The sequence below is a fragment of the Eublepharis macularius genome, chromosome 1 (genome assembly GCF_028583425.1).
Source record: "Eublepharis macularius isolate TG4126 chromosome 1, MPM_Emac_v1.0, whole genome shotgun sequence".
Taxonomy (NCBI): domain Eukaryota; kingdom Metazoa; phylum Chordata; class Lepidosauria; order Squamata; family Eublepharidae; genus Eublepharis; species Eublepharis macularius.
In genome coordinates, this window is record NC_072790.1 from 124,040,538 (window position 1) to 124,060,426 (window position 19,889).

Consider the following 19,889-nt stretch of genomic DNA (forward strand, 5'->3'; position numbering starts at 1 on the left):
TTGTTACTTTTGCTGTCCAAGGGATCCTCAGGAGTCGTCTCCAACACCACAGTTCGAATGAGTCAATTTTTCTCCTGTCCATTTTTGTTAAGGTCCATGTCTCACATCCGTAGGTTGTTATAGGAAACACAATGGCTGTGACCAGTTGGCACTTGGTGCTTATTGTGACATCTTTGCATTTCCAGATTGAATCCATGCTGACCATTGCTGAGCATCCAAGTGTGATTCGCCGCTTTACTTCAGGTGTCCAGTCACCCCTGTTATTGATTTGTGAACCTAGGAAGACAAAGTTGTCAACCACATCGATCTCATCATTGTTTATCTTGATATGGACTCGTTTGTTAGTGTTGGTCATGATCTTCGTTTTTTTGATGTTCAGCTGAAACCCCAATACTTCACTTGTTGTCTTTAGTTTCATGATCCGAGTCTTCAGATCTTTAACCTTCTCTGCTAGCAGTGTAGTGTCATCTGCATATCGCAGGTTGCTGATTGTTCTGCCACCGACCTTTACCCCAATGTTCATCTCATCCAGGTTGAGCTTCCTCATGATTACTTCTGCATATAAGTTGAAGAGTAATGGGGAGAGAACACAGTCTTGTCTGGTGCCTTTTCTGATCTTAAACCAATCTGTGTCTCCATATCTAGTTCGTACTGTCGCTTCTTGGTCAGTGTACAGTGATCTGATCAGTCTGGTTATATGGGCTGGTACTCCAATCTGCTTCAATGCAAGCCAGAGCTTGCTATGGTCGACACAATTGAAGGCTTTGGCATAGCCAATAAAGCAAATATAGAGGTCTTTGTGATATTCTTTTGATTTCTCCATAATCCACCTGAGGTTGGCGATATCATCCCTGGTTCCTCTGCCTCTGCGAAAGCCAGCTTGGACATCAGGGAGTTCGTGGTCAAAAATGTTCCCCAAACGCTTCTGGATGATTTTCAGTAAGATCTTGCTAGCATGTGGTATAAGGGCAATTGTGCAATAATTGCCGCAATCCCAGCAATCACCCTTCTTGGGAAGGGGAATGAATACTGATTGTTTCCAGTCCTTTGGCCAGGTACAGGTCCTCCAGATCGCTCGACATAGAGCTGTTAGTGCAGCTCTTGGGACAGGCTTGAGGAGCTCAGCTGGAATAGTATCAATGCCTGGCGCCTTGTTGTTTGGGAGCTGCTGAATTGCCCATTCTATTTCACTCTCCAACAAGTCTGGTTCCAATTCGCTATTATCTAAATAGTCATCTGGTTGATCATTAATAGGGCTGGAATACAGTTCTTCTGTGTACTCTCGCCATCGCTCTTTGATATCATGTTGGTCACTTAGCTCAATTCCTTCTCGCCCCTTGATGGTTGCTTGACGAGTAGAAAAAGGCTTTTTTATTTGTTTCACTGTTGCAAATAGTTGTTATGGTGCGTCCATTCTTGTATGCTTCTTTGAGACTGGAGCAGTAAGCATTCAAATGTTTGTTGTTATCCTTCCGGGCTTCTCTTTGAAATTCTGCATTTAGTCGCCTTGCCTCATCCATCTTACCCATAGCCTTGGAAGCTCTTCTCCTGTCTGCAATCCGGATGGTATCTTCTGTGAGCCATGGTTGGGTTTTGATTTGTTTCTTGTATGGCACATACTCCTGTGCAGTTTCAATGATGATATCCTTGATTTTCTTCCACAGTTCATCTGGGTGGTCATTTTCAATGTTGAGAATGTCAAACTTGTTCTTTACCTCTACATTGTACTGTTTTGGAAAGTTGCTTATATCGAATTTTTTCTTTATGATTGGTTTCTTGATCTTGCTGAGTCTTACTCTGATTTTGGCGGCAAGAAGCTGATGGTCTGTTCCACAATCTGCACCTGGGAGAGTCTTTGCTGCTTGGATCGAGCCTCTCCACTTTTGTTGACAGAGGATGTAGTCAATTTGGTTTCGATGCTGACCACATGGAGATGTCCAGGTATACAGGCGGTGATTTGGTTGAATGAAGAAAGTGTTGGCAATCCGGAATTTGTTCTCTTGGCAAAACAGTACAAGATGGTCACCTGCTTCATTCCGCTTTCCTAGTCCATGACTGCCAACAACTCCTGTGACTTCCCCATTGCCAACTTTGGCATTGAGATCACCAATGATGTAAATGATGTCATTTTTTGGGGTCTGGTTGAGTGTGCTCTGGACATTCGCATAGATTCAGATTTCTTTATTACAGCTCTTAGCCAATACATTTATCATAAAAATTAAAATACATATTTTACGACCATTAAAATATGGATATGTACAATTTAAAAACATAATTTCCTAAATTCTTTCAAAATTTATAAAAACCAGAAATTCAGCATAGTTCTAGACTAGCAGCCCGAGTGGAGACCTACACTCTAATGGACTTTAACAACCAGGGCACAAAATTTCGCTATCTGGTGTAGACATTCGCATAGAATTCCTCAATATCCACCACATCTGCATCTGCTGTTGGAGCGTAGACTTGGATAATGGTTAAATTTAGAGGTTTCCCTCTAAGGCATTTTGCTAGCTTCTTATTGGTGATGAAGGCCACACCACGTCTTCTTTCGTTGTTGTTTCCCGAGTAGTACATAAAGTGCTCACCAGAGTTGAAATCCCCAGAACCAACCCAATGCAGCTCGCTGACTCCCATGAGGTCGACACCAGTTCTGTCCATTTCCTTTTCCACAATGTCTAATTTTCCAATGTTCAATCCTCTCACATTCCATGTTCCAATAGTGAATGATTCTGTGCAGCACAGGCGATCATTTCCACCAGTCACCTTATCAGCAATCAGGCCCCCATGCGGGTTTGTCCTTCTTGCGTCACACATATTGGTCTGGTTACTTCGGAACGTCCCTTCCTCATCCCCAGCTCGTTTGATGCTGTCCAGCCTGGGGGTCCCACCTTCCAGCACCATGTTTGTAGCTTGTTGAGATTGATCCATAGAGTTTCGCAGTGAAGTTTTTACAGGGTAGTTCACCATTGCTTTCCCCAACCCAACACTCTTAGCCGTATGACAGCCATGGATGGTAAGTCATACGTTGCCACCCCCTTGGCACTTTGAGCTGCTGTGAGATAAGGGGGGTTTCTGTAAAAGTGAACCAAATTAAGAAGAAAGTTGAGACAATAGAAAACAAAGTAGCTTCTCTTGATATTTTGATTGAAAAACAATTATACAGCTTGGCACTGTTAGAAATGCAAGAAAAAGAATTTGCCCTGAGGTATAGATCGATCCCAGAAGAAGACGGTGAGGATATTGTAGACAAAATGACTGTGGCTTTGGCGGAGTTTTTGGACTGGGTTCAGGATGCAATGCAAATGGAAATAGATCGAATATACAGAATTAACTCTAAATTTGCTAAAATGAGAAAGCTCCCAAGGGATGTGCTGGTCTACTTAGTAAGAAGAAGAGTGAAGGAACAAATTCTAGAACAGCACTATATCACAAAATTAATAATTGGTGGTGCCCAGTTTATAGTTTTGAAAGAAATTCCCATCTGATTTCTGCGTAAATGCAAGGATTATAGCTTTCTGGTGGAAAAGCTAAAACAGAAAAATATTACTTTTCGGTGGGATATTCCAGAAGTTGTGATTTTTACATTTCAAGGGCAAAGAGTTAGACTGAACTCAGTTCATAATGCCAGAGACTTTCTTGAAAAATATAGCCATCAATTGGAGCAGAGCAAAGAGGAGGAGGAAGTGGATGCCGATGCTCTTTACTTTTACATATATTGGAAGTTCCCCCTCCCCCCATTTTATTAAATTTTAAAATCTCACGGCACTATGGATTACAAAAGTTTAACATGGACTATTATTGTTTAATTTCTTGAAATATCTGTAATTTGCTTCAAGAAAGTATCACCCACATTAGTCTCTTATTTTTACCTGGATATGCGCTTGGATTTCTAAGCAGGTATACACATTTGGATACATAATAACTGCATCTGTTCTCTTTCCAGTCGTTGGAGTCATCCCGCCTAAGTCTCCATTTTTTTTATTATGTCAAATTTATTTTCTTGTACTAGGATTTCAGGAACTTCTTATTCATTTCCCGTGCTTTGAACATTGCTGTGATTACTTTAAGACCACAAATAGAAAGCTGCAGTATTTTCTCTGTTCTATTGTAAGTCTTTTGGGTGCTCCCTCAACTCTCCCAGTTCCTTTGGTGGCACCCAAATCCTTATTTTGAGCACTTACCTTTGAGCTTCTGTCTCTGTTGCTCACAGGATTCAGTTTCCTCTTGATCAAGTTTGCCAAGTTCCTGCAACACAAATTCTTCCGTGTCCTTATGAAGTGCAGCCCATCTCTCTCCAGTAGTCCTTTGTTAAAGAAACTTTGGCTATGGTCCCAGAAACCAGACTTCTCTTTACTGTTGCCATCACCAGTCATTCATCTGAAGTTTTCCTCTTTCTTTGTAGTTTACTATTACTTAAAGGAAGGATTAATGAGAACACTACCTGAACCCCACTTTCTTTCCTTAGACACTCATAGTTTGTTGGCATAGGATCTGTTGCCTTAGGGCTTCCATCTTATAGCAGCTGTAGAGAGAGCATGTACTTCACATCAGTTACCATGTTGTATATGTGTTGTTACCCAACTATGTCCTGGGCAACTCTTGGAGAGTTTGCGTTTGTGTTGAAATTTTTTCTCTGAACTCTCATTTCTTGCCTTTAGATAGGCAGATGATTCATGTACACGCTCAGGTGGAGAACTTCGACCCATCCAAATGCATTTCAGGCCCATTTAGGACTAGATACAGTTCTTTAATCTCTAGGCTCCTTGCTGAGGGGGTAGATATAATAGGCTCTCTTCTCAGTCGCCTGTGTTGTAACAGTGTATTTAGCTTTGAATTCATAATGATGTTATTCTCTGTTCTTGATTTGAAAATGTTTTTAAATTTATTTTCCACATAGGTGTTCAGAGAAGCACCCAACAGAGTGAGAGAACTAGCGGCATATGTTCATAAGCCTTATCTTGTGCCACAGACAAAGACTCCTGGTGAGCTCTGAACAGAAATGTGTTTCTCTAGGAGAGATGCTAAATATTTTTGTCACATCTTAGAGCTTTGTATAAAGAAAAAAATCTATTATGGAAGTTACTTTGATCATGAAAAGGAAAAGTGCATAAGATACCATTTCTGTTGGAAAGACATTATGAGTAATTAATGCTATATGTCCAGACATATTTAAAGAAATGGGGCTTGTGATAGTTTATTTTTAACAAAAGAAAGCTATTAAAGGCTTCAGAATGAACAAAAAGCAGTTGCTCTCATTTTATCCTTTATAAGTTCTACATTAATGTAATTTTCCAGTAGTGTAATTCAAAGAATCAACAGCTGATGCTTGTTCATGACTCAGTGGTATTTTTCTACCCGCTAAATGACTTTTTAATTCTTTCCTTTCTCAATACGCTAGTAAAGTAGGAGCAGCTGCAGTTGTGACTCTTCCCCCCTCCCCCCGGGTAATAGCTTAATGATGTGTAGATGTTGCCCACTCAGTATTTAAACGTTTCTAAGTTGCTTGGTTAATGGAGATCAGTCAGTGAAATTCTCATACTTCAGTAAGCTTGCCTAAATGAACATGTCATTGTTGTTTGAGATGATGACAATCTTCTCCCCAATCATTCTGGACCTGCAGGGCAACAGGAGTAATGAAGTATTGTTGATTGTAAGAACAATTGGAAGCAGTAATTGAACAACTTTAGAACTGATGCCGTTAGATATTTAGCCATTGGGATGGGGATAGGTTGAGGATAGAAGAAGATACAGAGAGCATTCTTAAAATTACAAAAAAATCCTTGCCTTTCCCTGCAAATAAATTCTAATATATACTGGACAAATTATGTTTATTAGGTTACCCTCTTCTCCAAAAGATGGTGCTAGTGTCTTCTGCCTCTGAAAGTGTTAGTCAAACACAGCAGGAAACCTCTGCACCTGCTAATCTGGATAAAACTACAACAGAACTGGCTGACTGGCTGGCATTGATTGACCAGATGCTCAAGTCAAACATAGTTACTGTGGGAAATGCTGAAGAAATCAAGCGGACCATTGCACGCATGAAAGTACGTGTTGTCATGAAGTGCTTCTGTTTTGAATTCTCAAGAATTTTTTGTTTGTCCTTGTTTTCAGTTAGTGGAAAGTGATCCTCTTATAGTTAGTATAGGTGTTCATTGTATGTAGAAATATGTAGTTTCTGAAGTAGAATCTGATTTTGGATATCATATTTCTGAAATTGTCCTGCATTTGTAGTGTAGTAGTACATGACCTCTGTATCCCCCAGGACTGCCTATTTTAAAGCCAGCTCTGATTTTTAAAGTAACTCTTAGGTGTGTTTTATATGAGCTTGTTTGTTTCAGTATCCTAGCATATGATATACCATACAAGTTCACCTTCCTGAACAGTGATCATTATCTACAAAATAGTCTCAGTGCATTCAAGTTAAAATAATGAAATTTAGTTGATGTAGGTTAATTGCCTTGCACAGTTGCTATTAATCATTGCAATCCAGCCATAGGCATCTTGTGATTGAGTTTAAAGAGGTATATGAACGTCTGTATCAGCATTTACAATTAGGGTAGCTTAAGTGAACGGAAAAGTAGTTACACATTTATGTTGACAAATTTTTCTAATTAACTAATAGCTTTACAAAAGAATTTTAAAAACGTGCAGCATAACAGTTAACTTAATTTCCCAACATACAATTGCTATAGTATTTGTAGTGTAATTTCATGATAGCAACTCCAAAAATATTTTTTGCTGTCTCTGGATGTATTACTTGTTATATCGCTAATGGACATTTCTGTCTCAGTCACTTCCTACATGAAAGAAGCTTTACAATATGGAAATTATGTTTCAGTAGAATAATGGCTATAGAAATTGAAGTATTACAAGCGTTTAGAATTTCACCCATTAAAAGGGTGCTAGTTTATATAATGTAGTGGCATATTGGAATGAGGTCAGGTAGAAGAAAAAATTGCCCAAGCAGAGAAGCATAGAGTAGATGGCTTGATATCCTAGGGAAGTATAGAAAGCGTACAAGTCTGCAGACTTTAGCCTAATATATCAATATAAATTTCATTCTGATTTGTTCCTTCATATGTTCATGTTGGGAAAGTCATGTGAAAGTACTCTAAAAATAATGCATTTATGAGCATTAATGTAATGGATGGGTTAAGCTAGGGTAATTTTTGTTAGTACAGTATGTGCACAAATAATAAAATATATTTATACTTTACAAGAGGCTTCCTGCATTGGGCAGGGGGTCCTGCATTGGGCAAGGGATTGGACTAGAAGGTCTGTATGGCCCCTTCCAACTCTGTGATTCTGTGATTTTGTAATAATATAATTGATCAAGCAGTTATAATCTTGATATTTTAAAAAATCAAGACCTGACCTATGAGATTACAGAAGTTTCAGCATCTAACCTTAAATACAAAAGATGGTAGCTTGGGGACTGAATTGGTTGGAAGAGTGACACAGAAATGTTTTAAATAAATCAATAAACTTGCTTGAAATAAGTGGTTGATAGTCAGACACTGGGTTAGCAAGACTTCTTTTCTGTTTGGAGAAACTGTGTTATTCATTTATTTATTTAGAAGATTTCTGTGCTGCCTTTCCTGACCTGCTCAAGCCAGCTAGCAACTAAAATAGTAAACCAGAACTAAGAAAACAGCAATCAAAACAAAAGAAACCAATCATACCAATAAGACGATCAATAAGACATGCCAATAAATATAATGCAGCTTTAAAAAAAAGTGGAACCCCTTAGGTAAAGGCCTGAGGAAAAAATAGACATTTTGGACCAAAAAAATGAAAATAAGTTTTAGATGAGTATTTTTCAAAAAGAAATGTTCATATTCTAATTTTTTAAAACAATATCACATTTTAATCTTTACAGATAACCAAAGAAGATTTAGAACAGCGCCATCCTCAGCTGGATTCTGTTTTTACATTGGCTCAAAATTTGAAAAACAAAACCTCAAGTTCTGACATTAGGACAGCAATTACAGAAAAATGTATGTGTCTGTTTGAGAGAAGTATGGGAAAAATTGAAAGTTATTGAAAGAATCTATATCATCCATATAATCCACAGTAATGTTTGTGGAGTCTTGATTTAAATGGATTTAAAATATTTGTATTTAATCATTTCAATTGTTTTGTTTGCCCCAAAATAATTTCTTAAATTTTTTCCCGAGAGACTTATTTTGTTTGCGCATGTGTGACAGAGTCTGTGTGCGAGAAATAGAAAAAATGTGAATATACTGTGGCTAGAGTTGTACATTTCACCTAGTGAATGGGTGTATGAATGAAAGCTGTGCATACTTAACAGCACATCAAGAATTCAGGACTTAGTTAAATGATTTTATTTTACTGTCTTTTGACAACCACAACATATTCATACATAGTTATGTTTCTGCTTTGTCTGTTGCAGTGGAGAAAGTTAAGACGCAGTGGGACAGTACTCAACATGGAGTGGAAGTACGCCAGCAGCAGTTAAGATGCATGCTTTCTGACAGCATGAAGTGGGATGACCAGAAGCAAGAAATGGAGAAGCTGATTGGAAAGTATGAGATTTATCTGCATGCCCTTTTACAGTCCCCTAAAGAGATGCTTATCAAACAGATTTCTGAAAACAAAGTAAGTTCAAATATGCTTTAACTCAACAATATCAGTTTGTAAATCTAATTTAATCTTTTCCTCTGTTTTAGAGTTTTCATGTGTGCAGAAAAAAATGTGGTACAGCCCTCCTGGTATTTGTCAAAATCTGAAGGTGGCTGCACCTTTGTAAAAACTTCCTGCACTTATAAAATTAGTACAGTGAAGAGAAATAATTACTTAGAACCCTTCTTCTTGCTGTTCTGTGGATGTGATGTATTTGATTTTGCAAGCACCAATTCATTACCTCTATTCTGAATTGGCTTTTTTCTACAAAGGTTGTGTTTTGTCTGAAAAGGTTTTTACCCTCCTCATGTTCTTAAATGTAGCAGCTTTTTCAGCCATGCTTGTTGTTCAGTACATTTTCCAAGTATTCACAATAATCAATTTTCATTTTTGCCTAGAAAACTATAAATTCCAAGTTTTTGCTTGTCATTATATCTTGGGAGCTTATGAAAAATTATCTAGTAGGCATAAATATTAGCCATGTAGGGTTTTGGTTATAAGTATAGTTCATCACCAAGTAAGAATCAAACAGGAAATCTAGTTGGTCTTCAAGGTGCTACTGGACCTGAATCTTGCTCATTTACTATGGACCAGCGTTGCTACCCACCTAAAATTATCCCATCATGGGACTTTAATTAGTCTGTGGCAGCATTCTGTAGTTTCCCTTCATTACCATAAGTGCTATCTTATTGTTGCATAAAGGAAATTGTTCAGATAGAATAATGAAATTCCATGTACTGTAGGCTTATGAACAGCATTTACGGAATGGAGAATTAGGTGCTTGCCATTCACTCCCTGTTCAAAGTAATTACCTTCTTTTCTTTTTCTTACTTGTAAGTCATGAAAGACCCTCTGGCTACTGCCCATCATTCCATGAGATTAATGCTTTAATTTATGGAACATAAACTAATCTTTCTGATTATGAATATTCAAAGCAAACCAGTTCCTTAGGACTTATACAGTAAATGTTAGGAAATGATTTGCTACCTTCACATGTCCCTCTTGTCTGATTGTGGTTTATTCTGTGAAAAGTAGACACATCACCTTAAAGTTCACTTGGTCATCGTATCATCCTATTTTTATGTCCTCATCTCTGGTGGATCAGTTTAGCACTTGAGGAAACTTTGCTCTCTTGCCTTCCTAAGAACTGAAGAGGGGACTTCAAAGGGTGGAGGGGTGGTGGTGGATTTGGTTAACTCTTCGTTTAATAGCTGATAAGATTTTCATGAGACAGATGAAACACTGCTTCTTAATAAAGCTGTAAGTCAGACTTCTTTTCCATCCTCACAGCAGTAGATTTTAAAAAACAAAATAGGTCCTTTTAATGTATTGGAAGCACATTACATTTAAATTTGCTGTCTTACTTCCACTAACATCACATGCATTTCTTTATGTCCCTAATTCCAGGTTTATGCTTGTTTCATGTTTCTAGCCTATCTTTATTAGACAGAAAATGACTATTTATCAGCAACAGTAAAACTTTAAACTGTATTATTTATAAGACTGTAATCCAGTGATTTTTGTGTTTAAAAAGTGCCAGTACCACTATATAAAGAATTAAGACATTAAAACATAATAAAATATCTGTTCATAGAGAATTCCAAATGTTCTCGTCTGATACATTTCATAGTAGGGTTGCCTACTTTTCTATGAGGCCCTGGTGTTATGCCTCAAGTAGCCTTTTACTCTATGGAAATTAGATGACCCTGCTGATTTCAGCATCATAGGAAGCTTCACCTATTGATTTCTGCAGATCAAGTTACTGTGAAAAGACAAGCAAGATGAGACACTTTTTCCCTGCTCAGTTGGCAGTCTTACTCCACTGCACACAGCACCTTGCTTAATCAGACCAAAGTAATCATAATCATACTGATTCTGCAACTTTTTAACAAATTTAATGCTGTGACCAAAACAAAAATTTTCAATATATTAATTTTAATTGCAGTGGTTTAAGCTTATTCTCTCCAACTGAAATCAGTTTTAAGCCTGCCTGAAGCCTGGGTCCACAGAACGATAGGATTAGGTGGTGGTGGTTGTCAGGACTTGCTTGCCTCTCCTGCCTTCTCTTACCTCGCGAGGGAGGGAGAGCAGGAGAGCATGTGAGTGACCTATACTTCCGCCTTCTCTGCTGGCATCTTCCCCTAGTCAGCCTCTTCTCCCACCAGGCTCTGCACACACCCAGACTTCACAAGGCAGTAGCTTGCCCAGCCTCTTTGCCCACTTGGTGTTTTCCTTCCACACCCCTTCTAGGAGAGAGACTTCTTCACTGTCAGGGTCTTTCCCCACTGACTCTCCTCTTCTGGCCTATTCCCCTGCGAGTTCTTCCACTGATGGACTTTGTGACTACCTGACTTGTAGGGTGGATGCAGCTCCTTGCCTGACTATGCCTATGGGGAGTTGCCTCATCACCTGCCCTGCTCCCTCTCCGTAAGGGAGGAAAGGAGAGCAGGCAGCTCCCATACACCCAGCTTGCTGGATGACAGTGGCCAGGCTCCTCCTTTCCACCCTGTTCAGGCATGGTGGCTCAGGGTGAACCTGGATTTATGGACTCCTGGTCCCATGTCCACCACCTCTGGCAGCTCAACTCATGGCATTCCTGGTCTGTGCCCCCACTTTGGCTGTACCAACACATAGAGTACGCAGGTCCCTTCTTGTGCACCCCAGTGACTTGGTGCATGCCTGACCCAACCTACCTTCTCCTCTCTGTTTCTCTGAGCAGAGTGTGCTGGCACATGAATTTCAGGATGATATTCTAGCTGTCCAATCTTTGTTGTGGCCATGACTGCCTTCTCTAGGTCCCTGCTGCCTGGCCAGTGCTTTTGTAAGTTCAGGGAATTGGGAGACCCCCGAAAATGTGCCAGTAGTCAGTACAGGTGTATACTGTCACAAAAATAAACAAAATTCAAGCTGCAGTTTATCCACAAAATATTTTGATGATGATATATACAATCTTCACTTGGTGAGCATGCTAAGAAAAAGAATTAAAAAAATTAAATAGAAAAAAATACAAATCTGTATTTTCATTTACGTTGAGCAGTTTCACTGTAGGCATAGGCATTAGATGAGTTTTCTCTAAGTTAAAGAAATACTATGGATGTCCCTTCTGGATTATGAATTTCCATTATAGAAGGGAAAAAGTTTTCTTTCATTTCTCCTTGTTTTTCATTGGACCGTTTTGTTACCATTTATGTAAAAGCTTTATAATTTTAGGTTAAGAATTAATAAAAACTAGCCAGAATTTGAGGGAACCTTTATTGATTTCAGTTTTACTCTGATACTTCCATTTTCTTTTTGTCATGGATATTAATTACTCTGTAATTATTTCTTAGAAGTTAATACTAGAGCTACATAAAGGAGACACCAATATGAGCTCATTCAACGATCTGTCCTATAAGCTCCTTCAGGACTACAGTGATGATGACACGAGAAAGATTAAAGAAATCATGGATCACTTGAATACTTCATGGATTAATCTTCAACAAAGGTATGTGCAAACAATTTTTGTGCTTAGCAAGCACTCGACTTGTATATTGGAGGTGTGTGTGTGTGTGTGTGTGTGTGTGTATGTATGTGAGTCATCTATATCAGGGGTTTTCTTATCATTATAGCAAGCATGTGTAATTCATAAAAAATGTGCTAAGGAAAAGAAGAAAACATAATAAGCTGTCAGAAAATGAAGAGATTTGTAAACTGAAATCAACTTTAAAAAGAAGTTAGTAAATTTGTACCAAAGCAGGTTTAATGCCTCGTAGTTACTGAATAGAGCCAATTTACCATCCTCGCCAGCTAAACGCTAGTTGAAGGAACAGCATTCTTTGTAGAGTATTCTCTGACAAAGTATTTACTGTCTGCCTAAGAAACTGATCACAGCGGAGTCTTTTAACTGTCTTGTCATGTCTGGAGTGGGGATGATCCTGAAGGGGAGGGAGAGATGAGCAATATGTGGTCAATATGCTAGTCTTATACTGTGTCCCCAACCAATGCCTAAACACCAAGGAGCCAGACAAACCAGCTTGCCTGGGTCCACTGCCCAACCAAAGGAAGCTGTAATATGTATATCACTGGTTCTGAGGTCACAGAGGCCCACGTTGCTCCCTCACCCTGCCATAAAAGGATGTATGCCATCCAGCCTGTGGAGGCCACTGTGTCTGTGGAAAAAGTCCATGTTCCCTATTACAGTATGAAGATGGCAATAAGCAATTAGAAATGCTCTCACAGACTGTTTTAACATCCAGGCTAAAACTGGGTGAGATAATGGCCCTGGTGATCCTTGCTCTGATCCTGTCCTGGTCAGATTATTGTAACGTTCTCTTTGTGGAGCTACCTTTGAACACTGTCAAGAAACTTCAGCTGGTTCAGAGTGTGACATCCAAGTTGCTGTCTGGGTGGGGTAGAGTGATCTTATTACCTCATGCGCTGGGAGGCTTATACCGGCTACCATCTGCTTCTGGCCACAATTTAAAGGGCTGGTTCTTAACTTTCCAGGCATAAATGCCTTTGGATTAGTGTCTTTGAAGGACTGTCTCCTCCAGTCTGCAAGTTAAGATCTTCCTTATGAGCTCTGCTCTCTGTGCCCATTCATAGAGAAATGAGATGGGTGGCAACTAGAGACAAGGTATTTCAGTGGTGGCACCTCACCTGTGCAGTACCTTTCTCCTTGACACTTGCCTGGCACTATTCTCTTTTAAGTGCCAGGCCAAAAAAATTTTTTTTACTCAGGCTTTTAATTAAGGGATTGGTCATTTGAAACAGTTTCGTAGTCTGTTTCTAGTCTGAGAACTGTTTTGTGCAACTTGTTTTTAAGCTAATAAACATTGGATCTGTGCTTTTGCTGATGATTTAATGCTAGGTTTTAATAATTTTCTTATGTTTCAGTGTTTTTATGATGATTTATATTTATCATGTTTTACTTGGTCAGGAGTCTTGAATAGGTTCTCTGGACAGGTAGCATAGAAATTTTCTAAATGAAAGGTTTCATAGATAATGTTATGTCATGTTAAACATTCTCTACTTTTGATTTTTATGTCTGAACTTTTGTTTTTGGGGAGGGCAGATGAACAATATCTCCCTACCTTGAACTGAGCGCTTATCTTTTTCCATTACTTTGGTACTTTTTCCCCCTGTTCCTTAGTGCATTTTCATCATTTTCAGATAGACAAATGAGATAATTTGTCAGAAAGAACAAAATGTTATATAATTGATTAGATGTTGATTAGATGTCATAATGTAATGTAATTGATTAGATTTGTCTGTGGTGCTACTGTTGAGGGCAAACCAAGGATGCCAATTCAGGCTAAGGGCAATACTTCCTGGATTAGTCATAAGAATGAATCCACTAGTTTTGGGAATCATGTACTGAGCAGGATGATAATGCAATGCCATGTAGCCAATTGGATTTAGCTACGTGTTTAACCACACATAGCCTGTTCAGAATGAGGAATATGCTTGCTGAATAGAAATGTATTTCTTTTTGAAGTACTCATTGAAAAATTATCTATAGTAAGGTTGCTTTTTGGTTTGTAAAAAGCATCTTCCTGCTTTCAGCTCATTTCTATATATGAGTTTACCTGATTTTATCATGGCGGAAACTCCCGGAGTTGAAAAACAACTATTTGCATCTTTTTTGTAACTATAATAAAGAATGGCAGCTCTCTTAATGTTACCATCTGATGGGCACACAACATACTTGAATAGTGTTATGGGCTTTGGAGTCTTGAGAAGCAAAAGCTTTCTGAAAATTACCTCGTGGTTTTACCTCTTGCACCACACCAGTAATCTTTTTAAAGTTAGCCTCTTGCCTTCCTTAAGGAAGCTTGGATTATAACTTTGAAAAACAGTGGTTTGCCACTGTACTTACTTCGTGTATGTTTCCAGTTACTGAAGCCACATGTCTGGTCCTAAAAGGAATAAGTTAGTGATTTTTCCATTTTGAAAATAAACTTACAAAATTCAGTAACAGTATCTTCAGTGTATATGGTTCTGCCTGTAGACACAGCAAGCTTCGTTACCTTGAACAATTTTACTTTAGCCTGAAATTGTTTCCTCTAGGGATGTATAGATGGTTTGTTTTCATGTTTCCTTTTTCATGACTCCAAATATTCTATCAGTTCTGTCATTTTATCTGTATTAAGTCCCAAGGGTTCCTTTTCATCTTAGAATTTCCTTCAGTCTGTTGGCATTTGGGGATTTTGAATGTCAACTCGTTTTTCAGTTTAAGGACTGATCTTCAGTTACTGTATTAATTATAGTTCCTGTCTTGAAATATATGTATACCAAATAATGAGTCCAATTGTATATGGTGTTGGGGGCATCGGAATAAAAAAACCAGTTCCATTCATTCTTATTTAATATTACTTGCATGGTTGTAGCATTTTTGTTGAGTAATGTGACAGATAATAGAATAGTATATGACTAATTTATTTTGGCACAAAGATTTGAAAGCAGAACTCTGGACAGTAAGTTTGAGGTGATTCAGCATGAAGTCACTTTTATTGGGGCTCAGTGATGGGAACAGTCAATTTTAAAATAATTTAAAATGAAGCCAAGCAGTGGAACAGGCTTTGAAGACAAAAGTGAGCAAACAGTCATTTCTGGAAACAGGCCAAGAAATGTAAGAAATTACACTCGATCTAGACTGCAGTGGGGGTGGGCACTTCCATTTGTAGACATTTTGTATCCTATACAAAAATGCCCCTTCAAAGGCAGATTGGCACCTGGAAATAATCTTGCATGTTCATAGTCATCGCATTTGAGATGTTCATCTAGGTCACATTGAACTGTCTGGATACAGAGCAGCTGAGAGAGTTACCATTGGCCAACAGCTAAAGATTCCCTTTGCTCCAGATTGAACATAAATTGCAGATAAAGACAAATCACTTAACTTGCTGCTAAACAATGCAAGGTGTTATTTCCCACCACTTGTGGTGGAACCAATATGTAAACTGTGTCTTTTTCTTAGTTGTCTTGATTATAATCCAAATATGTGTACTATTTTTTTCATAGTTATGTTCAACTGAATACTTTTAAAACCAAATCTTCTGCAGGTAATTTATAAGAAGCATTTTAAGATTATCTGGTGAGAAGTGGTTTGATTAAAAGCAGTGGCACTTTACCCATGCCTTGTTGAAGACATGTTGAAACCAAAATTAAGCGAGCTTATTTTAAGAGAAATTTAGATTAAATGAGCAATAGCCTTTAGAATGTAGTGAACTAACACATAGTAGAAGGTATTACCTTTCTGTGTTTTGTGATTTGTAGAGCAACCAGCATTTCTAAAATTAAGTTTTTGAAATGCCTATTATTTCCCTCTCTTGCCCCGTCTCCCCACGCCCTTTTAAAAGAATCAGCATCTTGGGCCTCTCCGTGCTCCAAGGTGTCTCTGAGAAGATTTAGAGCAGTTGTACTCACTCTGTGGTTCACAAAGAGCAATATTTATAATTATCATCAACCGAAAGAGCCACATTTACTTCCATCCCTAGCATGAGGTCTGTACCTTAGGAAGACTGTCAGCTTATCAATTTCTCCAGCAGCAGTTGTTTCAAGGTGGAAATCACCTGTCAAATACAAGCCCCATTGTCCAAAGGCCTTACTCACTTTTCTGGAACATAGGATAGGTGCTACATTTGAGGAACTGTGCACAGATGAGCCAGAAGTGGGATGTCAAAAAGTAGCACGTGGCTCCTGAGTGAGTATCACTGTATTAGAGAGAAGAGCTGCACCTTAAACCCTTCCTGAACTAGGGCCTTAGTCTCTTTTCTCAGTGCTATAGCTTTGGGGTATTTATAAAGTAAGGAGTAAAGAGTGTCTGTGAGCATCTTCATGATACTCCTTTCTCTTTCCCCGCTTCGTAAATTTTAGCTCCTTTCTGCCAACTTGGTGGATTCAGTCAGGCATCCATTTGGGTACCTTCTGTCTTTAGAAATGCTGTTTGTATGGCCTATTTTATTTATTTATTTTATTTGATTTATACCCCACCCTCCCCACAGATGGGCTCAGGGCGGCTAACAGCATTCCAAAAATACATTAAAAGTCACAAAAACTTAAAATCAATAATAATTTTTAAAAAGTCATTAAAATAGTCCAGGAGCAGGCTATTTAAACAAATATTGGGAGTCCGTATATGGGCATAGCAGATAGCTAAGGGCAGCCCCAAAGAACTGGCGGTCTTAGATGGAAGAAAAACACCCACTGGCACTCAGTCAAAGGCCCTGGCGGAACATCTCCATTTACAGGCCCCGCGAAACTGTATGTCCCCCAGGGCCCAGATCTCCAGCAGGAGAGCGTTCCATCAGGCTGGGGCCAGGGCAGAAAAAGCCCTGGCCCTGGTTGAGGCCAGATGGATGTCCCTCGGGCCAGGGACCACCAGGAGTTGCTTGTCTGTAGAGCGCAACACCCTGCAGGGGACATAATGGGAGAGGCGGTCCCGCAGGTATGCAGGTCCCAGTCCATGAAGTGCTTTAAACACCAAGGTTAACACCTTGAACCGGATCTGGAACTCCACTGGGAGCCAGTGGAGCTGGCACAGCACAGGATGAATGTGCGCTCGGATTGGTGTTCCGGTAAGGACACGTGGTGCTGCATTCTGGACCAGCTGTAACTTCTGAGTCAGGCACTACAGCTCTAGTCAGAATCATGACCAATGCTCAGTCATTTATGATGTCTAGAAACTTTGTTTCTACAGCATGACTGCACATACATTTGCCTCATCTCTGATGAGGCTAGGCTTGCCCCATTTCCCTGCACATTTATTGTGATTAATAGGAAGTGTGCTGTGTATATTGTGCTGCGTATATTGTGCTGCTATACTAGCAATTTGACAACTTGATGGAGTTGAGGATAGTATCTAGGAATACTTGAAGTTGGGAAAGGAGTCAAGTAGCAGACTAACTGGGATTTATGAACAAATGTAGTCTATTATATACATCTAGTATACTAAACAGGGTTTGGGCAACAAACTGCAGTTCAAACAACTTACTATTTGTCCTGATGTCTGAACAGAGGCTTAATAGTATTGTAAACAGAAGGTGTTATGGGGTTTCTTACCACTATATGAAACTTCTGTGTCTCTTCCTGGGTTGTCACTCTCAGGTTTAGATCTGCATATCTTATAACAACTGCAATTAATATACAAGATTGTTTTACAGTTTATAAAAATGTTTTATACTTTGACCTTATCTCTTTTCTCCCAATGATTAATAAATCTCAGTATCCTGTTGCATGCTGGGCAAGGATTCTCTTTATTATGAATTGCCAGAAATATAAAATATTAATTTCTAAGTAGAAGCCAAAATTATGGACTGTTGGAAGTAAAATAGTCCTCAAAGAATGGAGAACTTGAGAGCTTATTTTCTAAGAGTTTTTTTTAAAACCCAAGGAACTAAAAATGCTCATGTAAATCAGAGCTTATTTTGATTCAAGCAATTTAAAAGCCACTGGCATTTAAGAGATTTCTCTCTAAAATTTGAGGTTCTATATAAATTGGATATGCTTCACAGCAGCTAATAATTTTTATGCTCTAGTGCTAAGACCATGGTAATTTATCAGTCTCCATAATCTTAGTAATGTATTACATTCGTTGTCCCCAGTCTTTCAGACATTCTTTCCTGAGTGTGTCTCTACATTTATTTGAAAACATTGCCATAGAAACAAAGTGCTTGTTTGGAGGGAAAATTTAGAAGTTGGAATAATTTTAAATTGCTTCTCATTGTTGAAAGAATGTATAGCAATAACTACTTCATTTATAAATACATATACAGTACTTACCAGAAGAGCAAATTAAATTTATTTCTTTAGACTAGAGATGGGCATGAACCAAAAAACCCCCAACGAACCATGTGATTCGTGGTTCGTAGCATTCCACAGAACCTCGAACCATGGACTTCTGCCTTTTTCTCAGTTCGTGGTTCGTTGTTCCGTGGCATTTCAACCACCCTACACCAGCTGCTGAAGCCAGTGCAGGGCGTTTGAAACAGACATCCCCTTTCTTCTGCTGCCTGGGCTGTCTGTAAAATTGACAGCCTGTGCAGCAGGAAAAGAGGCTGTAATTTCACAGTCCCCATGCTGGTTCCAGTGTGGGGGCTGTGAAATTACAGCTTCTTTCTCCTGCTGCTCAGGCTGTTAGTTTTACAGACCCTGCACTGTTACAGCGCGGGGTCTGTGAAACTGACAAACTGACAGCCCGGGAAGCAGGAGAAAGAGGCTGTCAGTTTCACAGACCCTGCGCCAGTTTCAGCCCATTGGCTGAACCCAGCACAGGGTCTGTGAAACTGACAGCCCCTTTCTCCTGTGCAAGGGCTGTCAGTTTCACAGACCCTGCACTGGGTTCAGCCGATGGGCTGAAACTGGTGCGGGGTCTGTGAAACTCCGAACCCGGCCACGGAACGGCTGGAAAAATTTGTTTGTTCCTTAAACACGTGTTCCTATGGAATGCTTGTTTCGGTGCAAACAAATTAGCCATTCTGTACGGAATTTTGTTCTGTGGTTTGTTTTGTGCCCATCTCTAGTTTAGACCTTTTTGATTAGGTACAGTTATATAGATCCTAGAATGTTCACTAGATTGTTTGTATCTTGTAGACGTCCTTGTTATATGTCATATGATAGCCCATCTTGATTTTGAATGGCCAAGTTTGGACCCTCCACTGTTACTTGTCATTTGTGTGTGTGTGTGTGTGTGTGTGTGTTTTCCTTGATAAGGTGCATCTACTGATGAGATCTATTATGCTGGTAGTAGGTAAGGGAGAGATATAGAGGTAATAGTGAGAAGCTTGCTGAAAACCTTGCTGCAGCATTAAAAATAGTACCTGTTTAGGAATCTTATATCCATGGTTATCCCTATCTGGGAACAAACTGAAAATGGCAATTTCATGCCCAGTTTGTTCACTCACTGCTTATAGACGGAATGCTGGCTTATAGGGAATTTTGCTCTGATTCAGCAAGACAATTTTTATCTTATATATGTACCCTCTGTTCTTTACCTGTTTGTGGCTGATTGTTTTGGCAGAATTCCTAGTCTGTGTTCAGAAAAATAATGTTTTCTGGTTTACTTTAGAATGCAGTAGCACAGGTCCATGTGTTTTTCTGAAGGAAAGAAGTATGTTCCCTCTTTCCTAGCTTTATAATGCACAAACCTCTTGGTAGTATTCATGTTGATGGCAGTTCAAATTCTATGCTTAATTAAATGTTTCCATCTTTATTTCAGACAGTGTGAAAGCAAGAGTCCTATATAGGTACTATTAACTGCAAGCACA

General features: G+C 39.1%; 1 protein-coding gene across 4 annotated transcripts in view; it reads left to right on the forward strand.

Moving 5' to 3' along the window:
* UTRN (utrophin) overlaps nt 1–19,889 on the forward strand; it is a 584,696-nt gene that overhangs the window by 198,689 nt on the left and 366,118 nt on the right. For all 4 annotated transcript variants that reach the window (XR_008598285.1, XM_054999201.1, XM_054999369.1 and 1 more), the window contains exons 47-51: nt 4,898–4,982; nt 5,836–6,044; nt 7,880–7,997; nt 8,414–8,619; nt 11,973–12,127. Coding sequence is in view for 3 of the 4 variants with exons in the window: in XM_054999201.1 (XP_054855176.1) it covers nt 4,898–4,982; nt 5,836–6,044; nt 7,880–7,997; nt 8,414–8,619; nt 11,973–12,127 (773 nt within the window). In the remaining variant the exon portion in view is untranslated. The remainder of the gene's footprint in view (nt 1–4,897; nt 4,983–5,835; nt 6,045–7,879; nt 7,998–8,413; nt 8,620–11,972; nt 12,128–19,889) is intronic.